The sequence below is a fragment of the Cyprinodon variegatus genome, unplaced genomic scaffold, assembly GCF_000732505.1.
Source record: "Cyprinodon variegatus isolate N-32 unplaced genomic scaffold, C_variegatus-1.0 Scaffold1118, whole genome shotgun sequence".
NCBI lineage: Eukaryota > Metazoa > Chordata > Actinopteri > Cyprinodontiformes > Cyprinodontidae > Cyprinodon > Cyprinodon variegatus.
Window position 1 is genome coordinate 32,321 of NW_015151571.1, and position 17,366 is coordinate 49,686.

The 17,366-nt window shown below is 36.2% G+C and overlaps 1 protein-coding gene across 13 annotated transcripts in view; it reads right to left on the reverse strand.

Moving 5' to 3' along the window:
- The window catches only part of LOC107101589 (protein shisa-6 homolog), a 98,954-nt gene that overhangs the window by 21,694 nt on the left and 59,894 nt on the right, over positions 1-17,366 (reverse strand). For 7 of the 13 annotated variants that reach the window (XM_015400566.1, XM_015400565.1, XM_015400560.1 and 4 more), the window contains exon 5: positions 12,069-12,107. The exons of the other annotated variants lie outside the window; for them this stretch is intronic. In XM_015400566.1, coding sequence (XP_015256052.1) covers positions 12,069-12,107 — 39 coding nt within the window. The remainder of the gene's footprint in view (positions 1-12,068; positions 12,108-17,366) is intronic. 13 annotated transcript variants of the gene reach the window in all.

The window sequence follows — 17,366 nt, forward strand, 5'->3', positions numbered from 1 at the left end:
TTCTAATTTCTGTGATATTCATTCAAAAACTGGTCTGAGGGGTCTTAGCAGAATCAGAGGGCTGAAGCTCATTAAGACCCGTGGAGAGTCGACGTTCAGTGATCCCATCGTAATCTGGAGACCAATTAAATTCATTTTAAGAAACTCCAGCACAGTTAGTCTCCCCCAATTCTCATCTTGCTTATCAGCTTCTGACACCCCACAGCTTCGTCACCTTCCGGCCCCCCTTAAGCCTATGTAAAAAAAAAAAAAATAATAACCTGCACACACCATGTTACTCTGAAGCAACCCCAGAAAGCTATTAGTGATTAAAGTTTCCTGAAGAGGAAGCATCAGACCTCCTGTATACCTTGCAGTCCATTAGTTCGTGTCTTAATCCCCCTTACATGTCACAGAAAAATGCATCCAAAGCCAGTGGTGGTGTTTAATAACTGACTGACATGCCCCTCAGACTACTGGGTTAAATTGCTAACTGGCTGTATTGCTGCCAGTGTAGGGATGATACAGCGCTGTGTTCGTGGGATTTAACTGTTAAATTAGGCTCAAACACATCTATGATCAATGAGATGCGCAGACAAGTCATAGTCGCATTCCTCAGGAAACAGTCGCCTCCGACTCCACAAGAGGATTAATCACATAAAATTTCCCTTTGCTTACACAGTAAGTGTTCTCTGGAGAATACCTCCTTGGCAAGTTTGCATAATAGCATCCAGATGGCGAGCAAGTGAGTCAGTGATATGACATTTGGTGTGGCATTTTGTCTCACATCACACTTCCAAGCATCGCATCCATATAAAGCACTCAGGGGAGGTAAGCTAAGGGACGCTGAGCCAACTGTAAAACACCTTGAAACCACTGCCAAGGTTAGATAAGCAATCGCAAAACTGATAGCACACCCCCACCCATATTTCGTTAACTGCCACTAATTTCCAAGAATGTTTTTTTTTTTCAAATCCTGAAAATTAACCTCAAAGCATTCAGTCAAGAACCTCACTTATCTTCATGAGCACAGATGTTCCGACTCCTTGCAACAGTGTTCACATCAACTTAGCCAAATCGGCAACATAAAACAATGCAAAAAATAATTATCATTTAAGCTCTTTACACCGCAAAAAGATTTAAATCTAAATAAGTAATTTTTTCTTAAAATAAGCACATTTTCTTAAATAGAGGATTTAAGTCAGACACTTTGCCAATAGAACAAATCTATTTGCATTAAAAATAAGAAAACAATAGCATTGTCTTCATTGCATAATGCATTAATGCATATTATTTGATTATCTTATTTTAATTGTAAAAATACGTATTCCATTGGCTAATCATCTTATTTAACTAATGAAATTAAGGTTAGATGAACTTATTTTAAGAGATTTTTACTTATATCTAGATCATTTTTGCAGTGTAAAGTACAAATAAACAGAAAAGGCATATACACTGAACCTAAATTCAGCTAATTAGTAAATAAAGCCCATCTTTGTTTTTTTTCTGCTGTCAATAAAGAGTTAAACTTGACTGTCTACATAAAAAAAACCTTTGTGGCGGAAAACAAACATTGCACATAAAACACTAAAACATTTTTCCATAATTGCAAAACATGGTGGTGGCTGCATCATGCTTTTATTTAGCGGCAAGAAAAGTGAAGTTAGTCAGAGTTGAAAAAAGGGTTATTTGGACTAATACAGGACATTCTTTGAAATAACTTGTAAGAGGTCACAAAACCATTTGACCCTGTTTTAGTTTAAAAGAGAGGCCTGGTTATTAAAGTTCATAAGTCCACTTGCTTTCAACTTTATCTGACTGAGCTTCACTTATTTTGCAAAAAAGAAGATGGTACCCTAATTTTGCAAATTAAAAGCACACAATGGAAAGCAAACTTCCAAAAAAGTAGATTCCTTGGCAATCACACTGCCCACTGTTGAAAAACCTTAGGCAGGAGCTGGGTGGAAAAAATAACAGGCAGTAGTCTGCAATAAGAAATGAGTTTACAGGGATGGTGATGCAGGTAACATGCAGGTAACATTGGGATAATATATTAATATTGTAGATCGGCCCTTTTATAAAAGATTAAAATAAATATCTGCTAACTCTAATTGAATCCGAAAGCTAAGAAAAAAATATTATATATTTAAAAGGTCATCCCATTCACCAATGAGGGCGTTTACAGTCATACGGTATTGTTCCATCCTTGGGTCCATCATCAAAGGTCAACCTCATCAGGTTGACCTTTGTGGATAAACTCAACAGAAGCTCACTGCTTCTAAACACAACTGTTGGTTAAAACTTGCTGAACTGAGCTGCTTCATTTTTATTTAAACTCAGTCTTCATTCAATGCGTAGAGTTCCTCCCTAAAAAAACACATTTGTTACACTACCAATGGCAATATCAGAGTGTTAGTCATCATGCAAATGGGAATGTAACATCAAAAGCACAAAGACTGTCACAATGCATTGTTCCTCATATTTTTTAAAATACTCCAGTTTTAAAGACTATGTTGTCACAAATTTAGCAAACGTTAAAGTGCATAGTTAAATGTATGGTTTTAAGAGAAGCGGAGTATCAGGAGAAAATTACTATATTAACCTGGACAACATGAGAAAATCTATGGCTCGGTTGACATTTGAACCAAGGGCCTTCTTGCAGTTCAAGCTGCACTACCCGTATAAGAGCTTTAAATGAGAAATTAAATTTAAATGATGATTATCAAACCATTTAGCAGAAGTTGACCAACACTCTACAAGGGTTAAAGAATATTTAAGACAATAAAGTTAGTATATCATATACAAAATCCAAAGAATCTTCAAAAGTATAGTGGTAAACTTCCAGGCCTTTGAAAGCACATTTTGAGTCCATCTAGGGCATGTAGCATGGCAGACACTGACAGACTGGAATACACCACATACCGATAAACACAACCTAATGAAAAGCCTAAAGGCTCAATATCTCTGAACAACACAGAGGGGTAGAGAGAGGAGCGGTGGTGAGGGGCTATAGGGGCAAAACTGGACACAGGATAAAGTGAGACAAAAAGCAGATAAAAAAAGAAAAAAATAAGGATTTGGCGGAGTGCTGCAATATAAAGTGGAGAGAACCATCAACATGGACGAGTGATCACAAGCCCTCACAGCAATCCCTTACCCCCTCACAATCCACACCACCCACTGCAGATTCATAAGAAAGCCATCCTCTGCTCCCCTCATGGCAACCCTCTCTAAAACCAGCAGCTATTCTGCTCTTTCAGCCCTGCCAAGTGAGCTGCTGGAGCTATGACAGCTCAAAAAGAGCTAGTGTTGCCATGAGGGCTCAAGAGTGGGCCGTATATGTGTGCGGCATTCATCTCTTCATGTGTGTGTGGAAATGCATGTGACAGGTATGAATACAGATAGTGGAGTCCCACCGGCTCAGTTGTCAGCGTGTTATGCTGTTAGTAACACCTCCCTGCCCTACTCTTACTGCAGAGGATGCCGAGGAAACGGAAGTCACCGTGGGCCTGACATTTAACAACTGACAAAGAGTGTTCACATTTAATGGCTAAATGTTAACTGCCATAATAGCCCCGCTTCACTCGATTAGTGGGGACAAAGCTTCAGGCCCTTGGAAAGAAGTAGCTCCCACCTCTTCATTGATTTCCCTGGCAGAGCAGGAGGCTTAACACTGACCCAATTGCAGCACTGATGATAAAGCTTCTGAGTTTTGTTAATAGAACTTAGAGCTCTGTTAATTGAAGTTTCCTCTGTTCAATGTTAACTTACAGGCTACTGTGGGTAACACTTATAATAAACGTAAAAAAAAAAATCGTTTTAACTTAAAGCTTGAACTTATTCTCTAGTACTTGTCTCAATCATCCATACCCATAAAGATCTGTGTAAGACATTTCAAACTGACCACATAATTGCTGCACTTGCATCTGTCTTTAATATAATTTTTATTGATAACCAAAAATATATTTTTTAACATTTTTCTAAAATAAACAGTGCATTAAAAACACCAATGATATGTTATTTTTAAGGTTATCCAAAGTAAAAACATGAAAAGTCTGACGAGTATTTAGGTTTAGCCTGCTGTAAATGGATCCTAAACTCTCAGAGAAGACACAGCTCACGTACTGAAACATTCTGTCTGCTGCAAATGCTGTGGGAATGCTTTTTCTTTTCTTGTTTCTACAGCAAAGCAAAAGAAGCTGATCACATTTGCTAAATGCTGGGTAATCATGGAAGAAAACCTGTTAGAGACTGCAAAATCTTGAAGACCAAATTGAAGAAAACAACCTTAAAAATGCCCTATATATACAGCCACTGGGAAATGTAATGTAAATGTGCAAACCATTCACTTTAAATCTGGCTTTAAGTCCAGTTTAACAGATAAAACAGAATATGCACTTTAAATTAAGTTTAATAACTTACAAGTACACTTTAGTGCCTTAATGGTGGCAATATGTGGGGCTATTCACTGGAAAGAAGACCTACAAATCAGTACAAATTTCCTAAATTAAGTGTATTTACCCCTGATTTGAATAGGTAAATTAGATGATCTGCCAATGGAATAAGTATTTTTACTCTTAAAGTAAGATAAATAGATAATACGCATTTGAAATAAGAAAATGCGGTTGTGTTTTCTTATTCTAAATCTAAATGATCTTGTTCCATTGGCAAAATTTCACTTTTATCTTTTGAATTCAAGAACAAATGCACTTATTTTAAGGAAAAATGACTTAATTAGATTAAAATTTTTTCCAGTGTTGCGATTTCTTAAGTAGAAAATAATGTTTGTTAATTGCTGTTTCAGAAAAAACAAAACAAAAAAAACTATATATTTATATTTTATTTATACTTTAGAGCAACCTTGACAGAAATCCAGACCTCTGAGAAAAAAATTCATTTCCTGTTTATAGACACTCTTCATCCAGTCTGATTGAGCTTGGGAATCTTTTCAAAGAGGAATTTTTAAAAGCAGTTGCAACCCTAAAACAATTCAAACAAAAATTTTAGTGGAATGTTGTTCTGCAAAGCTCAGTGAACGATGAATCCTAATCTCTATCACATTTTTTAGATTTCAAATTGTAAACCTTGTGTCAATGTTCTTGCCCTGCACATTTATGATTAAAAAAAATTAAATATATTAAAGGTAATGAGGAGGATGTTCTTTTTCTGGCTTGATCTTCAACATAAGTGGTTCTTCTAATTGTCAATCATTCTGGTGATATGTTTACGTACAGCCGCCCTACATGCTCTTCCCCATTTCCACTTACCGGTGGTGGAAAAAATGCTAAACTTCTTTTGGAAAGTAAGCTTGCACGAGCGATGGAAACAGTAACTTTTAAACAGAGTGTGCACGAGGAGAAAGGGGCAAGCATTTAATAGGCGTTTCCTCTTCGAAGCAGGTACACGGTTGTGTGTGTGAATTTTTTTTTTAAGTGGAGAGGGTGGGGTCTCGTGAAAATCCTCCATTATATCTTTAAATTGTGTTGCTTTCTGTATGACAACATGTCAAAAAGTGCAAGGGGTATTATTTTAGATTTGCATAGGATAAGGTATTTATTAGTTCTTGTGGGTTTTGTTTTTAATAGATCTTAACAGGAGTTAAGAGGGAATACATATTTACATGCATGTCAACCTAATTTGTTGACACATGAGTGTGGTTTCTGAGCCTTAAATGCATGCGGTGAGTGACAGCTCTGCCCAGGCATCAAGGCAGGAGGCAGAGAATTTATTGTGATTTCAGAGCCTCCTGCAGACTGACTGGTTGATTCCAGTCTTTAAAATGCTGCTGGCAGTTGCACTGTAGCTCCATCAGTCTATTTGCACCCTCATTTTTAATTCATCACACTGCAGTTAACGCTCTGCGAGTGTTTCATATTAAAAGTTTTCTGCTCCCACTTGGTCAAAGTTGAATGCTCAAACTTCATTGTGTTGAACTGGCAGAACCTTTAGAAAGTTGTTAATAAACAAATAAATGTAAAATACAAAGAATTTAACTAACTGTGGGCAAATATTCCTCCCCAAGCAGATTGTGTAAATTTTATAAACAGCAATAGGTTTTTTTAGTACTTCGGGTATTTTTTCAATCTACATATAGTCTTTAAACTGGTCAGCCCTCAGATGTACTGCCTTTCATCTGAAGGTGTATGCAAGATGTAAAATCAGAAAGATTAATTTGAAAAATCACGCTTTATTATATGCTAAGTTTGGATAATTTGAGTGTATTTGGATATATTTTGTAGAATTCACAATCTTTAAAATCATCAGAATAAATTTTACTTTTTCTGTAACTTTCCAGAACTAAGGATCATCTGACCAAACTGGGATTAGCTGCCAGCTGTAAACAGGCAGTTGTCATCACTGGAGACAAAAAGTGAAGTCTAAATAAGTCTTTTCTTTTTCTTAAAATAAGAGATTTTCTTCTTGAATTGAGGAGGTACGTGAGACAGTTTGTCAATGGAACAAGACAATTTACATTGAAAATAAGAAAAAAACATTAGTATTGTCTTATCTCAAGTGCATATTATCTAATTATCTTATTTTTAGAGTAAAAATGGGCAAATCCTCTCATTTAATTACTCAAAATAAGTGTAAATAAACTTAATTTAAGAATTTTTTACTTATTTCTGGATTGCTTTTGCTGTGCAGCAATGTTTTATTTTGTGCATTTCTATATTATTTGGACAAAACATTAACTTAACAAAGCAGTGTTGCAAATGTATTATTTTCTATTTATGCAGCCAGTTTAGTAAAAAAAATAAATGTCAAAGACATATGCAACTGAATTGTGGGAGTGTGTTTGAGGCTCAAATCTTCACTATGCAGGAGACATACTTATATGTAAATTATATAAGACGGTGTTTCTGGTTCTACTCATTAATTCAACCCAAATTAGCTTATGTATTTAGTGCCAATTCACATATATATAATATATACTGTATAAACAAAAAAAAAACTGTATATAGTGATAATACAATCAGATCATGAGAAATCTTAGCCAACAGGTCATAAACTGGAACGTGAAGTAGGAGGGAACCAATTCCAAATGTGGTTAAAACCATCAATTCTCAGAAATCTACAGGCTTCAATCTGTTCTACAGACTGATATCAGTCTTTGCTGTAAAAAACGTTTTCAGCAAGAGACTTTATCAATAACAGAAAGAAAAACTGCTCCATTTTGACTCTTTGAATTTAAATGACTAAGATGCAATATTTCCTCAATTTGACTGCGCTCTTAATGTTAGCACAGTACTTTAAGAATAGAGCGATTTGTTACATGCAGATGAAAACCATAAAACATGCATTTTTTTCAATTATGTTGACAGCAGCCTCTAGTTGGAGCCCTGTGTTTGTGGTTTCATAACGTCGATTCATTTTCAGTTCCATTCAGTTTATTTATACAGCACCAATTCACAACAGATGTCATCTCAAGGCACTTTGCAGAGAAAATGCAGTCAGATTGGTTAAAAGTTTCTGTCCAGGAAACCAGTTGATTGCATCCAGTTATTGACTTGCAAGACATGCTCCTCCTTTGAGAGCTTGCGGCAACAATATTCACTTGATGACTGATGTAAACGAGGTACTGAGGTAAATGTACCCATCAAGTCTGAACAAATGTCATTTGCGCATCTTTGGGGATAACCCTTAAGGGATATTTAAAGCACATGTAGAAAAGAGTGGAATTATTCTATTGTTTTTTATTATTTATTCTCAGATTAAAAAAAAGGCAACACTTGAGTTTGTCCGAGTTTGTATTAACTACATGCAGTCTGTCTAAATACGTGCATTGTGATGCAATGTTGAAATGAAATTAAATGTTTATGCTTTACTGATATCATAAGGTGGGCATCAGGTTTCTATATATTAGTTGGCTGCATCTTTTTAGTGCGCCTTGGAAAATCCCATTAAAACCTGGAATCCCTTTCTCACAGAAAATCCTTCCAAAACTCTGGAGTACACAGAGTTCATGACATTCAAAGAAATCATAGAATAAAAGAGAAGAAAAATGACCATCAAAGACCTGTAATTTATATTTTTATAACAAAATATTGTAAATGGACCTGCCTCCTCTAACGAGTTCTTAGATATCAAAGTTGCAGAACTTTCTTGCAATAATATGATGCACATGCATTTGTGATTAGGTATAGCATCCCAGTCATCTTATTGTTCAACCAGCGGTGCACAATAATTTTGAAATATTTTTTCTGAAAAGCATATGGCCTCATACCTTCCAGTTTTATTTAAATAAAATGCAGACACCCAATGCTATGTCAGAGCTACAGTACTGTACAGCTAATACTCTGCCTAAATAGTATTAATCTGCTTTAAAATCCCAATAAATATACTCCATGATGCACGTTTCTGATCTAGTATATGCAACAATAAATTATTTTGTTTTTTCTTGGTAAGGCTGTTTACATATTTTCATTTCTTTGTTTGAAGAGTTATAAAACTCTACCTTCGCGTCGCGATGGAGTTACAAAGGTACGTGCAAAGTAACTTTGGTGTAATGAGATCATTTGCAATGACAGTGTTTTTAGGTCTGTTATCCTGTAGCACTACTTCGCTGTTCCCCAGCTAAAGAGCAGAGCTGAGTGGACCTGCAGGACTCGGGCCAACTCTCTCCCTTTAAAAGTAAATAAATAAACAACTGACAGTTATTTTACATTATGACCCTTCATCTTAATTTGTTCCTAATGGTACATTTTTAATTACTGCAATGTAGAAGTAAAAAGAATAAAAGCAAACAATTAAAGTCCTAATAATCCATCAGGAGGATGGATGATAAAAATCTATCAAAGAGGTCCTAAGTGAATCAGTATTCTCAGTTATAATGAGCCATCTCCATTAATTTAACCAGAGCATCCATTTTTACACACAGAGTTGATCATTCTTACAAATTAGTATTGCCTTCATAATCATTTGTGCATGGTTTAAACCTGTCATGCCTGTTGATTTATCCATATTTCATATTTGATGATAAGTGAAACATAATTAATGTGTTTTGAATTGGTTGAAATGAATAGCTGCAATAAACAAAAATTCAATACCACTCTGCATTGAATGGCTCCAATCGTCTGTGCAGCGAGCACACCCAATGCATGCTGTCCAGATTGTTTCTATCCAGTATGCCGGTAAATATCACTCTTTATCTCATAACTCACAATCAAACCCCCAGACAGCAAAGGCCAAGTTGTTACTTGACATGTCATCGCCTCTCCTATTTGACAAATGTGTGGGGATAGTCTCAGCAGTAATGGAGAAGGGCAAGAGGTTGAGATGGACTCCATAACCAGTTCATTGTGGTAAATGATAGACAGTGAGCCCACTGTGGACTTTTATGACTCTGTGTGTTAGAGGGTGAAGAGGTAACCATTCTATTGGGAGGGCTTGGCTGGTTTCTTGCTGTTTTGTCACAGCAAAGCCAAATTGACTTCCCAGGTTTAACAATTGTTCATCCTGAAAAATCAAAAATTGGCATTTGCATGGTAAGTTACATTAATAATAAAAAGGCCGTTTCTTCTCTTCTTAGCAGTTGATAGACATACCAACCAAGTCCGCTTGCAGGCTTTTGAAAAGCAGACTTCCCTTTGAGAGGAGGTGGAGGGCGAGGAACAGGCAGAGGAGGAAGAGGAGGGTCCGTATATCGTAAGCAAGGATAAGCACAGATTTATCTGATGTCTTCTTAAGATAAAAGAAGTAACATCATCAAAACTGCGTTTATCCACGCCTTTATAGACCAGCCCTCCTCTCCACTGAGACGGACAGAGCCAGAGAGCACACGCACGGCAGAGGTTAGCACATTTACTCCAGCATCAGGACATCACAGAGAAAGTGAAGCAGTTTAAATAAATGTACATTTCAAAGGGCACAGATTAGAACAGAGGAGTGAAATGAGACCAGTCAGGTTCTAAGGCACAGCACAATAAAGAGGCTAACACAATGTGGACCAGCTGCAACAAACATCAAGAGGTACAGACATCTCTATACTTACAGTACTCAGTAAAGTTTTGGCTTATTATATTTCCCCTAACTTTAATCTGTGCTCGCTGAGTGTTCCGTTTATTGAATAAACAGAAAACAGAGCTGCAGAGGCCACGTCTGTACAGCGTTGACGGCAGGCCCACATGATTGCACAAGTGTTAGGTGCAAACCTAAGAAAAAGGGTGTCACGGTACAATGTTAGTAATTCACACCTATTACAGTGTATTGCACATAATCGAATTTACAAATCGCTTTAGCATGAGAGATAAGGAAGGAGGATTTCTTTGAGAGCACCAAAGCTACTGTCTACAAACACATTTACTCTGTTTCATCTGTTTTTATTGTACCAAAGAAAAGCAAAGAAAATGATTTTGCTTTTAAGTTAATAAAAATTTATGTTAGGAAATGTAGAATTTTACTTCAGGGACAAACTTAAAATTCTCACTAATGAAAGAAATGTGGAATTTTATTTGTATACGAGGAGGTTAGCTTAAAAAAAGATAAAAAAGCACAAACCCTGGAGAAAGTTTTAACACCATTTTTGTTAATTCATAAAGATGTGTTGAATTAAGTAACTAAGGTGTTCAAGTTCAACCAGATCCGGTTCTAGCACTGTAACTGGTTGTGACTGTTTTTCATTTTACATGTCATCTGAAACCACATCCATCGAAAAGGAAACCATGAATTAAATTTGCATGAAACAGTTTGCACGAGTTTTCTGACTCAAGGCTAAAGGCAGGTGGGAAGAAAAATGACTGCCAAATGTTTGGTGACTTGCTTCACATTTGACCAAATCTTTAATTCTATAGACAGAGGATCCCTCAACTGTTGATAGATAGATTTGCTTACTGTAAAATGTTCCTTTAAAAGAAAACATATGTACATACAAGTAATCACATTTTCTTAAATTAAGTGCATTTTTTATTTTAGCAGGTATGTGAGACACTCTGCCAAAGAATAAGGAGGTCTCATATTTCAAGCGCATAATATCTAATTATTCAATTTTTAGGGGTAAAAATAACCAATTCATTGGTAGATCATTTTATTTACCTACTTAAATTGAGGGTTAATACACTTACAGTACTAGCCATTTAAAATGTCCCCACTTTCCTTGATTGGCCCTTGGCTGGTCCCCTACAATTCCTTTTTAAACATCAATCTTTGCACTAAATATTCTTTCTGTCATCATTTTTGGACATTAAGATCTAAAGAGAAGCATCATCTCCTGGTCAGACTCTATAATTCAGCGAAAGGGTGGAGTCAGAGTGAAAAAATACACGCCCAGGAGAAAGCCAGTGGATGGAAGATAGAGCGGATTTTGCTGGGAGCTGCAGGGAAGTGGGCTGCCATTCGGCTGGCGTTTGACTGGGAAAGGCCATTTTGAATGGCTGCTACTGTGTTTTAATTATTTTATTTACTTATTCCTAGATTCTAGGTAAGCAGGTTTAAATATCAATTTTTGAGATCTTCATGCAATAAAATTATTTTTATCAAACAATTTTTTTGCACTTAGGCTGAATTATTTAAAATAAATCTATATATATGTTTTAAAACAGATGACCTGCAACTTTTAAATCTGTTTTTTCACTATTATTATTTTGAATTTTAGAAAGATTTATTTGCAAATAGGTGTTTTGAGTTTTGTGACAGAATAGTCAAACAGGTAAATAAAAAACAACAACATAAAAATAGAGCAGGGCAGTTTGTAGACAGTAAAATTAATAATACAGATTAGCTTGTGGGTAAGGTTTTTTTATTTTTATTTTTTATCTTTCAAATCCAACCTGAATGGTTAAATCAATTATTACCTTGTACCGTTACGCCCCTGAATCCAGCACATACAAACCAGACTGTACACATCAATTTATCACAAAGACAGGAGAGAATACACAGTCAAAGGGAGAAAACACAGGTAAGATAAATAGATAAAAGCCACAGGAAGGCACGGCACTACAATTAACACCTGAGGTATGAGCTGCCTCTAAACACTGTTTTTGCCACAGATGCTGCTGCTTTTGAACATTAACCAGCTCATACAACAGAATCCAAAACAAGAGAAAGTGGTTTGAAGCAACTTTGACCCTTAAACAGAAAATAGCCATCCCTACCATGGTGACTCTGGGAGCGGACCGGCCAATGTTTTTCCCCTAGAAAACAGAACCCAGTGGTTATTGATTAGACTCTGCTACTTGAATTGCACTGCAACAAAATGTAATCACACTCAGTTACTAGGAGAAACTGTGTTGGCATTGCACAGTAGAAACACGATTTTATTCAAAACATCACTCTTGTTGACATGGTCGATAATAAAACATCACTACAGCCTAATATCATTATAATTAACCCTTGAAAATCTTTAAACAATTCTCAGTGGCTGCAGCGACAGATTTCTGGACGTGCTGAGTGCTGGAGGCGGCCAAAGATGAACAAAATTTTAGTGGTTCGATATTGATTCTGTGGCATTTTATCTTCCCATCAACTACTGGCAGATCCCATCTGACACCATGACACAAGGCATCAACTATTACTACAGTAAAGAGTCTAGATTTTGAAATGAAAAGAGAGAAACAGTGTGAGAGGAGAGGAGAAGAGGATAATGAGAAGAAGTAAGGCGAGGAGTCACTGCTGTTCCCCACACCCTTTTACCACAGGGCTCCAGCCATGCGGCGCTTTGATCCATCACTATTGATTTACCATCAGCGTCTCATCGCCACTGCCTCCCACACAGCAACAAGGATGCGTTCCCAAGATGTGGCTCAGTATGATATGCACACTAGGTTTGACCTTAAACCTACCAGCCAGATGAACCATAGCACAGTTTATATCTATGGCAACCCTTGGTGGAGATGCACTCGTCAATGGAAGTTGGACTTATTTCAATAAAGCACACTAAAAAGGTTTTAACAAAAAAAATCCTGTGAGAGACATACAGTATGCAAATAGTTTTACTAAAGTGAACAAAATCAAGTACAGTATATTACTACCTGGAACAGATTTTTTTTAATGAAATATTTTGTGTGTCCTAACATTTGGGCCTAAGATTAGTGAAAAATTCTAATGTGCTGATGTTTAGTCCAATCTGTATTTACATTATCACCAACAAAAGGCACTGTATTAATATAATTGACAATAAGGAGTTATGTCTGCAGAGACAATATCAAGGAAGTGGAAAGATTGTATTGATTGATAGGTCAAAACTGCAAAATGAAGGGCTAAATTTTGTATGTGGTTTGTACTGTTAACTATTTACCAATACAAAATACATTTCGGTACTGACTTTATTTATTTGTATTTCTTAAAGAATACTTGCTTATCATTTCCTTACTGAACAAACATGGGCTTAGTCATTCGAGGCAGAACCGGACTCAAACACACCAAGCTTGCCCCTCAAAGTCATTCTTCGGTTATCTTTCAACCCCCAACCTCCTCTATTGGATGGCATCCCTTTCCTTGACTGTAATTTGTCACAAGTCACACACTAATGTACAGTATGGAGAACCAAAAGACATTATTGAAAATTAAAGCAGAATGCTTTGAATACACATGAATAAGTAGCTAAGCCTAGAATCAGGAATAAAACTAGAATTACAGCTTTAGAGTGATTCATACTATTGTGTTTGATGTATGTTGCCCATAAGTTTACCATAGTTTTGGAAGGTAATTTAATTTTTAGTATTTAAAAATATGTTTTGTCTGATTAAATGTGGAAAACAGTCCATCTGCAAAGCATGCTTTTATTTTGAAAGCATCCCTAAAACAAATGCAAACTTTTGTGCTCCTGCAAACTGATGTAGTCAACACAACACAGCAAAGTAATCCAACAAACTGCACTACCTGCTGCTTACTTTACTACTCTGCTGCTGAATATTTAACCCCTCTATTTAAATGTATAGTGGAGGTTTTTCACAAATTTTTGAAAAGACCCGCCCTCTCCACTTAAAAAAAAAGGTCATGCACAACCCTGTACCTGGTCCAAAATTCAGCGCCAATGTTTCCTGCCGAGGTCTGAGCGCCAAAGACTAAAGTAATTGTATCAATAAAATTCTTGTAGTTGTCTTTTTTTTTTTCAAGTGTGAGTTTGTCAGATCGAACTATACTAAAACTAGATTTACACATCATAGAAGGTGGGAAAAGCTGCTAATCACTGCACCTTCTATAACAAAAATTGTAAAAGACTGAGATATGAATATCTTGTGAATTCCAAGAAGATTTTTTTTACTTTTTTCTTTATAAAATAGCAAATGATAGCAATGAAGCTCTGCTATCATGTCTCAGTTCACACAGTAGCTGAGGCCTTATGCTGTATTACTATAGTCAAGGACCCGGTGAACTCTGTGAACTCTGAACATTTTTCAAAGTAAGTGGAAAATGTGTCTGCTGTAAATCATGAAATGTAGCAGCTGCAGAGTGTGTCTCTTCAGTTTTATTTGCGGTAATTTGGTGAATTGTCTTTCTGACCCAGCAGGAGCAAAAGGAAAATTACCTTCATCCTTTTGTGGTCCATCAAACACAGATCTGCTGATCTTTCCATTTTTCTTTTTTTGAATTGTATATTAGTAAGCAAAACGTGATGACAAATGCTCTTCCTGAAGCTTTGCTGACTTAACATTATGCATCAGGGTTTGGAAATGGCTCTACAGTATGTGTCGTTCAGAAACATGTAGGGCTCATGAGTGATAAAGAAATATTCAAATGCACCTTCAGCATAGAAGCAAACAAATTTCTCAATTCACAGTTTTACTGTCAGGAAGCTTTTTTAATGTTCAGCACTTTTTTTTCCATTGCAAGGGGAAAAGCATAAATCAGAGGCTTCAAAACAACTGTCAGCGGAGGGACAATGCTTTTACAAAGACGAGCCCTTAAAGGTGGTTTAAGATAAAAGTCTACCTGGCAGTTTAGCAGGAAAAGGCAGCGGTTCTGATTCCTCCCTGGAATCAGATTTTTTTTAGATGCTTGTTTTCATGTGCAATTCTTTCAGCTCTACTTACTCAGCAGGAACATTTTTGATGGTAAAAGAGGAAAAGTTTTGAATTACAAATAATTTGTAACAGTTTTTACCGCATTACATGAAAACAGCTCCAAGCAAAAAGCTAAGAAGAGGAGACCTGCTTCTCTGTGCCAACCTACCTGCCAGCATGCCCACCCTCTGCTTTATCAGCTACCTGCTTAGATTTTCAGCTTAAGAGTTCTTGGATTTTCCACAGAAAACTTCAGCATATCAGCAAAGCTATATTTTAAAATCAGTGATATTGATAATGCTTTCCTAAATGTGTAACATTAGTTAACTAACACAGAAAACCAATGACAAGTCCTCAAAAGCCAAGTTCAAAAATAAGAACTATATCTCAAAACTTAACTTCTTGCTTTTTACAAATAATCTTTATCAATAAGTGCAAAAAGTACAGCTTTGAAACATAAAAGTTTGTTTTTTTGGCTGAAATTCTTAATTTAGTTGATTTTCATTGAAAATGAGTATTTCAGTGACAAAATGCTATATGATATTAATACTGACTCCAGGGGCTGCTGCCAGACTGTGATGCATGTTGCAATAAAGCTAAATGTTTTTTTATGACTCAGAGACTTCACATAGTCTTGCGTTTCATATTAACACACAATGTAGCACATGTAACTCTCATAAATCTCATAAAAACCTTGCTTGCTAATGATGCGGGTGCAGCCTGGGAGCCGAAACCACATTCAAACCAAATGTTCATTAATTCATTGCTGCAAATGGATCAGCGTAATGTGATAACTCTTAGCTTTCAGTGTACCATGGAAAAGAGCTGTTAAGATTTGGGGTACGCATTTTATTCAGCTTTGTTCGATGGAAGAACCAAGTGGTGCTTTATTGTCAGGCTGTTAATGACTGATTTAGACATTTCGGCTTTATATGTCTGAGTTTACAACCTCATGGCACATTATATGTTTTCTGTTAATGACAGAACTTTGAATGTAGATTATTAACAAAATTGTAAAATCAGTATGACTAGATGTAACCCATATGCAGAAGTAATGCTGCAGTCTCTTAAAAAAAATATTAGTAAATAATTGAACTTTAGTGATCTCACATTGGAGAAATTTATCCCTGCAGTCAACCCATCCTCTCATGGAGCAGTGGGTTGCCATTGTGGGTCGCCCAGGGATTAATCGGGGGTTAAGTGTCTTGCTCAGACACCCAGAGTTGCAGTCTGTGGGAGTGGGTTTTGAACTCACAACCTCAGGATTCAAAGCTCTAACTACTAGGCTGCAGTATGATATCAGGTGTTGACCTTTATTTGACTTTTTTATTCATTTATCAATTAATTTCTAATGTTAATAGAAGCCCAAGGCTATTTAGTTTTTGGACTTTAAATTAAATTCCTGCTGAAGTAAAACTATATTTTGTAGACTTTTCCACGTTGGTTTTGCATCTTCTCTTTTTTCCAGAACTGAAACCTTTTCGAGGAACTATCATAGTTTCCTGTGGCTACAGCTACACCTTTCCATGCTTTTTAGATTGACTGTTAAAGTTATGTTGTGGTCATGAAGAAATTACGATGTTTGGATTTATTCCTATTTCTTTTTCGGGGGGGCTTTCCATCGGAAAGCTTAGTTAAGAGCTGCTGCTGAATATCTGCTGATTTAAAAGCTTTGCTTTGGAATCCACATTAAAAGAGCTAAAAAAAAGAATAAATTCTAGAAAAAAATCCCACTTAATCTAGGCATTGTTTATTTTTTAGGTGAAACTTTTTTTTTTTTTTTTTTACTTTTTTTCATAATCCAGCTTCTTCCAACAGTGTAGAATATGTTGAATACTTCTCCAGGTATAAGCTTATTCCATATTGGCTCTATTTCTATTTCCTAACAGTTTTCACTGGTGCTACAAGCACACAACAAAAACGCCAGAGGATAAGCTCCGTATTTGAATCTTTCAATCTACCTCTTTCATATTCAGACTACCTGTGGAGGATCTTAGAGCTGTTTGATTATAGTGAGCTGAATATTTGTCTCCTCATCCCTTATATCCCTATCCTTATATACAAAAAGTTTTAGGCAGTATTTATGTTTTCTTAGCATAATATTAGCCAGTGCTCAATCAAAACTGAAATATTATTTCAAAAAGGATTTAATTCAACTTGACAGCATAGGAGACCAAAAGGTGTTTGTCAAATTTTGAACTATATTTATCAATCTAGTAGGAAAGCATGTTTGTGACCATATCCACATGCATGACAGGGGCATGACACTGTTATATCACCTGACTGCATGAAAGGTGATATTACACAAACAGGTTGAAGCTTAAACAGGTGTGCACAGTTAGATCTTACTGACTTTCCAACATTTATGGTCCAGCAAATAGGTAATGCGGAGATAAAGAAGACCATTGCTTTTATATTTACCATATCAGAAGAATATTATAAGGAGAA